Raw genomic sequence first — 11363 nt, forward strand, 5'->3', positions numbered from 1 at the left:
CAAACGGACTCCTAAATTTTGGATATGTAATTTTCATAGCAACGAGTTCCTTAAATTATGAGTTAGTTATTACTATGAGTCGTGTGGTAAGTGTCAGACGTGATTTACAATTTGCAGATGTGATTTTGTTGGAGTGGCTAATAACTATTAGTTAAAATTATGGACTTATGATTTTGTGTTAGTTAAAATTATGAAGTGATGATTTTGTAGGAGTGAGTCACGTAAATTGGAAAAATGAAAGGGGGTACAAAGAAGGGAAAAGAATTACTGAATTAAAATGAATCTAAAATTGTGGAGGGTCCTCATCAAATCCTGCCCTCTAATATATATATAGATATAGATATAGATTTTCAGCTGAAAATTCTCTAGATTGAACTAATTCTAATATGGGCCGGTTTATCATTATCATATCGTTAACTTAGCATTGTGGAGATAAAAATCATCTACCTTGAACAATCACCTTAAAAATCATAAATTTTCGAAATCAAAATAAATTCTTTTCCACGGTATAACTTTTAAGTGTCAAGCTTTGTATAATCTCATTATTATGTCAAAGCAAGCATATGAAGGAGGAAGAAAAACAGAGTCCAATTCTCAAATCAAAAAGTTCAAAATTCATAGTCAAGTAATACGTATGTAACCAAGGTGCCAATCAAACTATTCAGTCATGAATATAATTAATTGATTAAAATACAACATTAAAGTATTCAAGGAACAACATTAGAGAGGTTTTGAGTCATACAAGTTTTCACTTTAGATATAATTGTGGTATTCTGACCAATCAGTCAGTGATGAGTCTTCATCCAGCATTGCAGCCAGAATTTTTTTTTTCCTAAGTTCTCTTTTTCAATGACCTTTGCTCGGATCTTAATAAACTCCAAACTCTCTGTGTAATTTGACTTCTAGTTTAAATCATTTAAGCTATAAAATGATTCCAGTTTAAATCATTTAAACTGTGTAATTTGACTTCTAGTTTAAATCATTTACGCTCTCTGTGATTTAATACAGTCCAAGTTTAGTTCACTATTTGATACATTGACATTTTTAAAGTTCTCTTTTCAATGACTTTTACTGGGATCTTAATGGCTCCAAACTACCTATGTAATTTGACTTCTAGTTTCAATTATCTTGTTATAAAACGATAGCTTGTCTCCGATTTAGGGCTCGTTTAGAATTGCGGTAATTTATTGAAAAGTATTTTCCTAGTAGATCTTTTAATAAAAGTACTTATCAATTGTTTAAATGATTTTAAATATATTGTTTGGAGATATAGTTCAATAAGTACTTATTGTATTGGATAATATGTAATTTGAAAATTTTTAAAAGTGTTTATCTCTTTATTTGGTTCATAATATAGAATAAGATGATTAAATTTGATATTTTATTTTTTAAATCACAAAAGCTACTCTAAAAGTATCAAAGTTGAGTTTTTGCTAAAAGTGTTTTTAACACCAAAATCTTTACTCATAATTTTACGGGATGATATTCACCAAACACTTTTTAAATACTTTTAACACCTAAAAGTACTTTTTTACCAAAAGTATCGCAACCCCAAACGGGGCCTTAATAGAGCCCAAATTTAGTTCGACTTCTTATCATGATGCAATTAGTGAGTAGAAAAATTCGGCCACTATTTGATACGTTAACATTTATAATTAAGAATTTTCGGTTTGATAGGAGACGGGGAGTAAAATTGTAGGAGTCCTTTATTTCGCCCATGTTTATTGAATATAATATATTTAAACTTTGGTATATATAGATATATTGAGTAATGAGTAGGGACTAGAAGATAAATCATCCAAGAGACTTTTATAGAGTATATATATATATATATATATATATATATATATATATATATAAATAGAGAGAGAGAGAGAGATTGGTCGATGGTCACAAATATGCCCCTGCAATCATATAAGTTTTATCTTTTAAGATTCTTTCCCATTTTTCTTTTTTTTCTTCTTTCTTTCTGTTTTGACCCCTTTCTTCTTCATCCTTTAATGTCGCAATGCTTTTTATTTCTCTTAATATGTGAATATTCAAAATAAAACTTTTGATTGGCTATAGCTCATTCAATTTGTTGTCTGCTCCGATTTTTATTTCTTTCTACAAAACACCAAAACCAAATATAGAGAGTTTGTACGGAGAAGAGATCAACAGGAGGCATAAAAGGGGACAAAAATTCAATATCTTTTCGGCTATAACCACGTGAACTTTTGTTAAGAATATTTCTACGATATTAGCTTTTCAAGGTCTAAATTTTTCCTTAGAAGCCCTATGTCTAGACATGGGATGGGTGTAGACTTTGTATCTCTAAATATTGGTTTCCACTTTATTGATAATATCCTTTAGGACTTTATAATTTCTATAATTATTTGTCTGGAGAAATGGAATTTCATGGCACACAATTTCACTTAAAGACAGACCGTTGTACAAAATTAAAAGACAAATAATTAATGGTTGTGTTTAGTCATCCAACTTATGAGTTGGGAAACAAGTTGAAGCCGTACCACTACTGTTGCCATTTTCGAGTGAATCAAAATTTGGGTAGATCTGATTTTAAAAAATTTAAAATGAGATGGTGTAACACAATTTTAATCATTGAATTTTTAAAAACCAGTCTGAGTGATGATGATAATGACCTGATGAAGATCAAATTCAGTTGTTCATGTTGTTGTGGCCCTTGTGGATTTCACTTAATTGGATCATTTACTTAGTTAATTGGGCTGAGGTATTATAACAAACTCTTGGGTTATTTTTGTTGGAGTAGTCCAAGTTCTAATGACCTTTTCCAATTGTTTTCTGTTTTTGGGATCCAATTTCATGTATGGCAAAATTGAAAAGGGCCATCTGAAATTGTGTTGGGAGTATTATTTTGGGCCTAATATTGTTCGTGGGCCGAATGATGTAGTTAACCGTTAACAAAAAAGAAGAGGAAACTGACTTTCTGGGCCCATGTATGTAGGGCTTATGTTCTTGTAGTGGACATTTTGTTGTTCCATAATTGAACTTATGGATCATAAAGCCCAATTTAAAAATTCCGAACTCATCAAATAAGTTTAGAAACCGAAACACAATACCCAATTTAGAGCTGTATACATCCAAGAACTTATTTAAAGGCTTGATTTTATTATAACAACCCAATTTTAACAAATGAACTCAACAACACTATTAAAAGTCCAAGTTTGCTTATAAATCCAAATTAAATAAAAAGAAGCCTTTTTTTCAAGAGTAGGCTTAACTCAAAGATTAACCCAAATTCAAGTCCAACTCGAACCAATATGTTCCTATTTATATCAAAATAGAAACTTTTTTCTTATAGATAATTGAACTAAAATGCTTTCTAAAAGAGAGGTCTTTTCAAAAGGGAAACTTTTCAAAATGGAAAACTTTTGGAATAGGGAAATCTTCTTTTCTTTTCTTTTTTTTTAGAAACCTTTTCAGTTACTTGTTATAAAAGGTTGATATGTTTTATAGGATTATTTAAGATAAAAATAAGTAAATGAAATAGCATATGTGAACTAATTAAGTCATATATATTATTGGCTATAAGTTGGAAGCAAGATTGCATATCTTTAGAAGATCAATGAAGAGGTAAATAAACTAGCGATCATATTCTAGAAATTATAGAGTAAGGTGTTTAATAGGTGTATTAAATGAAGAGTTTGAAACTCGTAAGTTAGGGTTGTATAAATTAGTAATGACAATTTGAAATATTTGTAGATTTTAAGTTTAATGACATTATCATTTTAGAGTAATCATTTTAGACTAATTGTAAGTTGTAAATTTTAGTAAATTTTTGTAAATTATAATCAAGATGTCTAGTTTTCGTGAGAATACAGACTCGCGGGCACGCCATGTGATGTTGCAAATTTAGTCCTTTTTTTTTTTCAACAAACGATAATAGATGCTGCAAATTTAGTCGGTGGACCCAAATTTGGAGTGAAGCATCTTCACAGACTAGTAAGTGAGCATTGGTTTCTCCACAAACATTCCAATTGACTTCAGGAAAGGAAAAAATAAAAAAAAAAAAAAGGAAAAGAAAGAAAGAAACATGTGATTATATATATTTATACACATACACATATACACATATACATACATATATACATACATACATCTATATATATGTATGTATGTATATATACACATATATGTAAACCTATTGTAAAAACTAAAAAGAGAAACATGTGATAGTATATAACATGTATAAACCTGCTGTATGTGTCTATTTATAGATTACTGGTATTGTTAATAACTTACTATTCCTGTTAGCTATATTGTATTATCGTGTATTGTTCATTAGTATTTTCTCAAATCATTATACATTACTATAAAAAGCCAACATTTCAACAGGACTTGTATAATGAGTTTACTTATGTATTATTGTTAATGTCAAGGTGTTTCAATTTATAATTCTTAAATTCTTGTGGAGTTTAGGGCAATTGTGTTCTCACGTTGATTTTATAAAGAATTGATTCTTTGGCGAAACATCCAAGACGCATATCATTGCTTGGCGTTTTATGGCTTTTAGAAGTACAAAATTTTGATCAAGTAAAGTGAGAAAGTTAATATGATTGATCTTTTCTACACTATCAGTATATACAGTAACGGAGTTGGATAAATGTCACATTATCTGAATTTGAATTTGAACACTAAATTTTGTATATATTACATGCATCTAGATCCGCTAGTGTGTACATTGTCATTGCATAAAAGATTTACCCAAGTTAATAGAGTTTTTAGAAAATTAGTATTGTGACCGCAAAGGCTGCGGGAACTTTGAAATTGAACAAGTAGTTATCTACATATTATATTCTACAATCTCTACAATTCTGAATAAGACCCAACAAAGGGACTTACACTATCATCAAGGCAGGAACTGTAGGGACTTAGTAAAACACAAGAACAAGACGGGCAGAATGAGCTTATCAAAAAAAAAAAAAAAAAGGATGGGTAGAATGAGATCCCATGATTAGTTTCCTCTACAATCTGCAGTCTAGGCGCATAGGCTTGCCAAGCGAGTTGAGCCTACGTGCCAACAAATATTTTGCCTGAAAAAGAAAAACAAAATAAGGAGACAGAGTAAGATTTTGAACTTAAAAAATCCGAAACTGGGTAAGCCCAGTTGGACTTTGTGTGACTGCGTTTAATTGGAGTGTGTGTGTGTTTTTTTTTTTTTTTTTTGTACATAAATTTGGCGTTATATGTGCATGAATCAATGTATGTGAATAATGAGTTAATTAGTGTATATCAACAAATTGGATATACATCAGTAAGAAAATTGAACCAACAAATTGGATATACATCATTTTAATGATCTTTGCTATAAATTGAACAATTAAAATAATTTTAATGACTTCATTTGTTAGAGTCAAGAAAAAAAATTGACCAATAATTAATTTTAAGTGAAAATCAGTAAGAAAATCGAACAATAAATTAGAGTGAAAATCTCTGCGTACCTGATGCCATCACTGCGTATTTCCACACAGGGAATGTCTTCAATCATGGGCCAGTAGTCTCCTCTATCCATCAAACACCTTTTCTCAAGAAGTGGGCATTTATCAATTTGGAGAGTTCGAAGCGGATTACGCAGCGATTCCTTTGGTAGGGATCCAAGCTTGGGGCACTCAAAGATGCGCAGATATCGAAGAGCTGTAAGACCTCGCAAGAACGCGGAGAGCAATTTCAGATTTGGCAAGTCACCAATCCACACGTACCTAAGAGTTGGAGGAAGCAAAGCCAATCCATCATCACCACTACCAGAAAATGACTCCAGCTCTGGATATCCACCATAGATGCCGAAATTTTCAAGAGACGTGAGTCTGTTGAGTCCCCATTCTGACAGGGGCTTCAGCTGTAAGTTTTCTCCTGCCTCCATGTCAAGAAACTTCAGAGTGGGAGGAAAATCTCCTTGTGGAAATAACAAAGGACTTGAACAAGAAGACAACACCAGAGATCTTAGTCTTCCCAACCCACTGGGCAAGTAACTAATATTTTTGCATCTGCACAAGTGAAGAAATTCCAAACTGGGAGTGGGCAATTGATCCAGATGATAATCACAATCGCTAATATGCAAAGACCGGAGACTTGCAAAACTGTAGACTGAACCGAGCATTGTTCTCAAATTCAGACATGGGCAGCCATCGATTTGCAGTCTCTCAATCGATGTGCTGGTGTCCTCTATGACAATCTCCGGAGTAAGGTTCAGTTTCTGGCAATGACGGATATTAAGATTGGTAAGCTGAGGGAGGAGCAACTTGTCCATTGGCAAGCAACTGAGGGCTGAGCATCCTCTTATTTCCAATGTGTTAAGACCAGATAATGTAGGCAAAGACTGGAGAGCACTGCAACTTTCTATGTTAAGATATTTAAGCATGGGTAACACAGCAAGCTCCTCCAAGGATGAAAGCTGTGAACATTCTGAAACACCTAAAGATTTTAGCTGCACAAGGTTTACAGTATTACTTGACCCCCACAGATTCTTCAGTTGGTGGCACTCACGTAATGTGATACGTTCAAGGCCTGATGGGAACTGCATGAACGCATCCTCGAGGGATGCAAGCCCTATAATCTGCCTAAACTCCAATTTGTTTAATGAGGTCAAATTGTAAAAACATTTTGCAATTCCCACCGAGCACTTTTGCAACTTTAGTTCAGAGAGTGAAGGAAGATGCAAAACAGGAATGCTTTTCAACTCTGGGCATCCACTTATACAGAGCTTCTGGAGCAGAGGGAAGTGGCATTCGTTCTCTCCTGCTGAACTTAAGTGGCAAGTCCATTCCTCCCATTCTGGCATGTCATCAAATGTTAGACTTTCAAGCGATGGAAAGGAAAATTCCCAAGAGCAATCTTTGCCACATAGCTCGGTACCTACTGCCTTCACCTCACGCATGCTTTGAATGCTCAAATCCTTGAGCGCAGGCAATTGCCCGAGTGATGGTAAACACTTGCAGTATGTACAACCGCTAAGGCTTACTTTTACTAATTTACTAAATGCAGAATCCCCCACCCAGGAAGAGAATTTGTCTCCCTTATAGAACTTAATTTCAAGACTCGTTAGGTTTGTGTGTGGCTGTAGTGCCTCAAGCAAATCTTGTTGAAGAGCTTTATTCAGTGAATCATCATATTCACTATTCCATGCCAATACTATTTTATCAAGGTCCCTCTTGTTCTTCAAATTGGCATCCCGTGCTTCTTGAACATTCGTAACATTTTGCAACTCCAAAATGGCGAGTGACCCTGCCAGTAAGGACAAGTTCCCCAAGTCATTCAGCCTGAACCCACCATTTTTGCTCACAACCACTTTGGATAGTGTCTGCAAGCTCGTCAACTGATCAATCCCTGAAGGCATCTCATTCAATTGACTAGTATTGGAATTTTCAAGATGGCGCAGGTTAATTAATTTTCTAATACCCACCGGTAAGTTAATCAGCTTCCTGCAGTTGCGCAATCGTAGTGTTTGTAAATTGCAAAGATTACTCAATGATTCAGGCAACAATTTCAACCGAGTAGCAGACAAATTCAGGTACCTTAGATGTATTAATTCACCTATGGAATTTGGTAGATCAGAGATAGCATAGCCACTGAATGATAGCACCCTTGAGTATCGCAATTCCAGCAAAAGTTCTGCTACGACCTTTTCAGCGACGTAAGACGTCGTGCTTTCATACATGGGCAATGGTAGGAAACTCCGCAAATGTTTTGCCTTCTGAAGAGTTTTAAACTTTTGTGTAGCTTCATACCATGAACATGTGAATGATGCATACCTAACCTTGTCAAGAATCGTGCATTTGATGTTCTCTTCCAAGCCGTCTGTCAGTCTGGAACAAAAATCTCCCGCAACATATCTAGCTAGATCGTTAATAAGGTCATGCATCACAAAACGTGAACTAGTGGAAGTGGAACTTGACTGCTGGAAGAAGGACCTCATTAGTAGCTCCTTAAAATAATTGTCCCCTATGTCCTCCATAAGATCACTTGCTTTTGATTCCTCGAGAAAACCCTCTGCCATCCAGAGCAATACAAGCTCATATTTGTCAAACTCATAGTCCTTGGGAAATATGGAGCAATAAGCAAAGCACGGCTTTAGATGGGCAGGAAGATGATAATAGCTTAATCTCAGTGCTGGAAGAATATCACTTTGATCCTCTTTTATTTCCCATATCTCACTGTTCAGTATATCCGTCCATTCATCTGGGGTCGATCTATCACGCAACAGCCCTCCAAGAGTCTTCACGGCCAAGGGCAAGTTCTTACATTTCCTTACAATACTCCTACCAATGCCTTCTAGATTGGGGTACCTGTCAAAATTTGTCCTTCCTAGTGCATGTCTTGCCAGTAACCATAAGCTTTCATCATCTGTCAACACCTCCAGACTATATCCAGAAGTGGAAGACACTACTGATGCCACCCTTTGATTCCGAGTGGTGACAATTATCTTGCTCCCAGATGAACCAACTAGAAATGGGCGGCGCAGGATGTCCCAGTCCTCGTATTTTTCATTCCAAACATCATCTAAAACAATTAGAAACCTCTTCCTGGTCAAGGCCTCACTCAGTTTCACTTGAACCATATTCAGATCCTCATAATCACAGCCACCTGCTGTGATTGCTCTGAGGATCGTCTTTGTTACCCCAAAAATGTCAAAATCATCTGAAACACAAGCCCAAGCCTTGGAATCGAAAAATTCGTTGACTCTGTCATCATTGTACACCATTTGAGCAAGAGTTGTTTTACCGACCCCTCCCATGCCAACAATTGGTATCACAACCACTTGATCATCGCTCGATTCATTTGAAAGGAGCAATTTCAGCAGCTCTTCTTTGTCATTCTCTCGACCATAAACATAAGACTCCACTAAGGAAGTTGATGGCAATCTATCCCTAGTTTTATTCGGCCTCTTTGCTACAGTCTCTACCAAATGGAGGATTTTGATTTGTTCTTTCAGGCTTTCCAATCTTCTAGTTATTTCATCCACCTTGGGAGCCATTTTTCTGTTGAACTTGTAATCTTTAACAGAAAAATTTGTACAACAGGAAGGGATTTTAACCTTTCTTACCTTGCTAGTAGAGCCTTGAGCTTCCATCAACTTTCTTCGACAAGCTTCTGTGGAGAATTCGTCAATCACATCATCCATATCATATGCCAAATCCTGAAGATCATCTAGCCACTGCTTCACAGCAATCCTCATATTCTGCTTGTCCTCTGCATCATCAAGCACTGCCTGAATCAGGGATAGCACTTGGCTCCATCGTTTCAGCTGAGTATCCAAGCCTTCTGAGCGTGCAAGATTCTTCAAATCAACAGAAGCAAGCTTGTCAAATATCACCTTGATGATTGCACCAAGAAAGACTTCTATCATAGCCATTTTTCACTCTTCTTTTTTTTTTCTCCAGATTATATTGTGTAGGTAAGCAACGAGCAAAAAGTCTGAAAACTTGAAAGGGAAGATAAGATTGAAAGATGGGAAACTTGTGGCTGTGTTTGGGCTTGGACTAATAATATTTCGTTTTTTTAATTGCAGAACAGTAAAATCAAAATGATCATTGACTTTTCTTGACCGAGTAATTCATCCGAACTTTTCAATCCCAAAACGGTAAAATGCCGATACATTTTTCAGACCGTTGTACTGTATCAAAACAAACCGACAGATAGGTGTGCCTAGTCTTTCTCTGTCTTCTTCTTTACTCTTCATCAGCCCTAACCTCTCACTGACATAGCATTATCTCATACGTGGGTTTTGTTATTTGTTCTGCCATGGAAGTAACCAGGAATTTGTGAAAAAATCTTGCACTTACTATTACACGATCCATCAGATTCTTTCACGGGAAAAGTGATCAGCACCACAATATTTCAACTGGCAAGAAAAAAGTTTCCAAAGCTTCTTCACTTCTTATGTAGTACCAGTGGTATTGTATCATCAATCATTAAAGTAACCCACATAGAGAAGTTGCTTATTGGTGCTCTTAGGGTAGTTGTTGTACTTCATTTACAACGTAGTGTACATTTACAAATGCTCATCAGCTCATGTATTTATGCATGAGTTGATGAAGACGAATAAAATTCTAAGTACCACAAAATTGTATAAGAGTACACTATATTATGTAAAAAGTATAATAACTAGACAATTGCAACAAAATTCAATTGTACACTACTGGTCTAATTTTGACCATTTTCCTTAGTTGTTTAACTTTACTTAGTGTAATTTGGTTGTATTTCGTGACACAAAATCAATTAAACAACTATAACATCAAACCACATAAGTAGTTGGTATATGTTGTTTCCATAATTCTAATTTTTTTTAAAAAAAATTGTTTAAAATATCGTTCACATTTCGTAAAATACATTTTTTCGTCCTCCACTTTCAAAACATTAACTTTATGTACCTCATAAATTTAAGTTAGCAAAGTGTAGTATCAACCAAAGTTTTTGACTACTTTTTAGTCTGAAATCACTACCTGATCCATATACAATCATTTTTTATGTAAGAAAAAAAAATTAGATTTCACTTTTTATTGATAATATATATATTATGCCAAATCTCACTTTTTTTTTTGAAAAAAATGAATACATTTTAGATCAAATCCTACTTTTTAAAGAAAACATGAATATCAATCTGGTCATTTGTTTAACTATAAATGAGATTTAACATTTTTGCCCATAAATGAACCCAAATCTCTTAATTATATTCTCTCTTCTCAAACCACCCAACCCATCCCTCTTCCTTCTTTCTCCCCCTCTCTCCAACCATATCTGGGTTACGTGAGAAATAAAAAAATTCATTTAACGAGATGTGAGAAACATTTTAAACGATTTTCTCCTTGTTATTTTATATGTCAAACGGCAATATCCTACAATTACTCTAATATTATATGGAAGGGTATGGGTCCAATGGGACCATTTGAGTTATTGGAAATTCAGAGGAGACTATCGCCTTTGAAGTCCGAACTAGACGGGTGCAATTGCACCCGTTAGAAGAAGTTTCCTAGAAATCCTGGACTTCAAGAGCACGCGAGGGTTTCAAATCTCCCACCTATACAAAAGGGATATATTTATAAAGTTTGTGATATATTTATAAAGAAAGAAATTTAGAAACATTATGAAAGTCCCATCTGAATTAGCAAAATTAATATTCTCTCCGTCTCATTTTATTAGTTATAGTTTCTCCTTTTGCTACTTGCAAAATATTTTTTATCAATTTGGACAAAAATATTTCTTAACGTCTTAAAATTTTTTGAAGTAAGGATGTGAAGTAGCTATCTATATAAATTTGAGAAGGGATTTTTAGCAACAAGCCTCCACGAATCTTCCTACTATCAATTCCATTTTTCTAGCATTTCACATTTAATTTAATTTATAAA

General features: G+C 34.5%; 2 protein-coding genes across 2 annotated transcripts; both read right to left on the reverse strand.

Moving 5' to 3' along the window:
- Nucleotides 1-4720: 4720 nt before the first annotated feature.
- On the reverse strand, nucleotides 4721-6284 carry LOC113760737 (disease resistance protein RPP5-like). The gene is made up of 2 exons (XM_027303428.1): nucleotides 5463-6284; nucleotides 4721-5054 (listed from the first exon to the last, which is right to left on the reverse strand). Exons 1-2 carry the CDS (start codon nucleotides 6266-6268, stop codon nucleotides 5000-5002), a joined length of 861 nt encoding a protein of 286 aa, XP_027159229.1. The 5' UTR covers nucleotides 6269-6284; the 3' UTR covers nucleotides 4721-4999.
- An 87-nt stretch (nucleotides 6285-6371) lies between these two features.
- LOC113759582 (putative disease resistance RPP13-like protein 1) lies at nucleotides 6372-8924 on the reverse strand. Its single transcript, XM_027302158.1, has 2 exons — nucleotides 6505-8924; nucleotides 6372-6412 (listed from the first exon to the last, which is right to left on the reverse strand). Exons 1-2 carry the CDS (start codon nucleotides 8750-8752, stop codon nucleotides 6372-6374), a joined length of 2289 nt encoding a protein of 762 aa, XP_027157959.1. The 5' UTR covers nucleotides 8753-8924.
- Nucleotides 8925-11363: the final 2439 nt, after the last annotated feature.

This window comes from Coffea eugenioides, chromosome 2 (genome assembly GCF_003713205.1).
Source record: "Coffea eugenioides isolate CCC68of chromosome 2, Ceug_1.0, whole genome shotgun sequence".
NCBI lineage: Eukaryota > Viridiplantae > Streptophyta > Magnoliopsida > Gentianales > Rubiaceae > Coffea > Coffea eugenioides.

What these genes read in the sequence shown, in the direction of transcription:
- LOC113760737 (XM_027303428.1), bottom strand. Translation starts at nt 6,268, where the DNA reads ATGGACAAGTTGCTCCTCCCTCAGCTTACCAATCTTAATATCCGTCAT. An exon ending in ATACGCAGTGATGGCATCAG is followed by an intron (nt 5,055 to 5,462) that starts GTACGCAGAGAT and finishes TTTCTTTTTCAG; the next exon opens with GCAAAATATTTGTTGGCACG.
- LOC113759582 (XM_027302158.1), bottom strand. Translation starts at nt 8,752, where the DNA reads ATGGGAGGGGTCGGTAAAACAACTCTTGCTCAAATGGTGTACAATGAT. An exon ending in CCTTGAACGTATCACATTAC is followed by an intron (nt 6,413 to 6,504) that starts GTGAGTGCCACC and finishes GAATGTTCACAG; the next exon opens with CTTTCATCCTTGGAGGAGCT.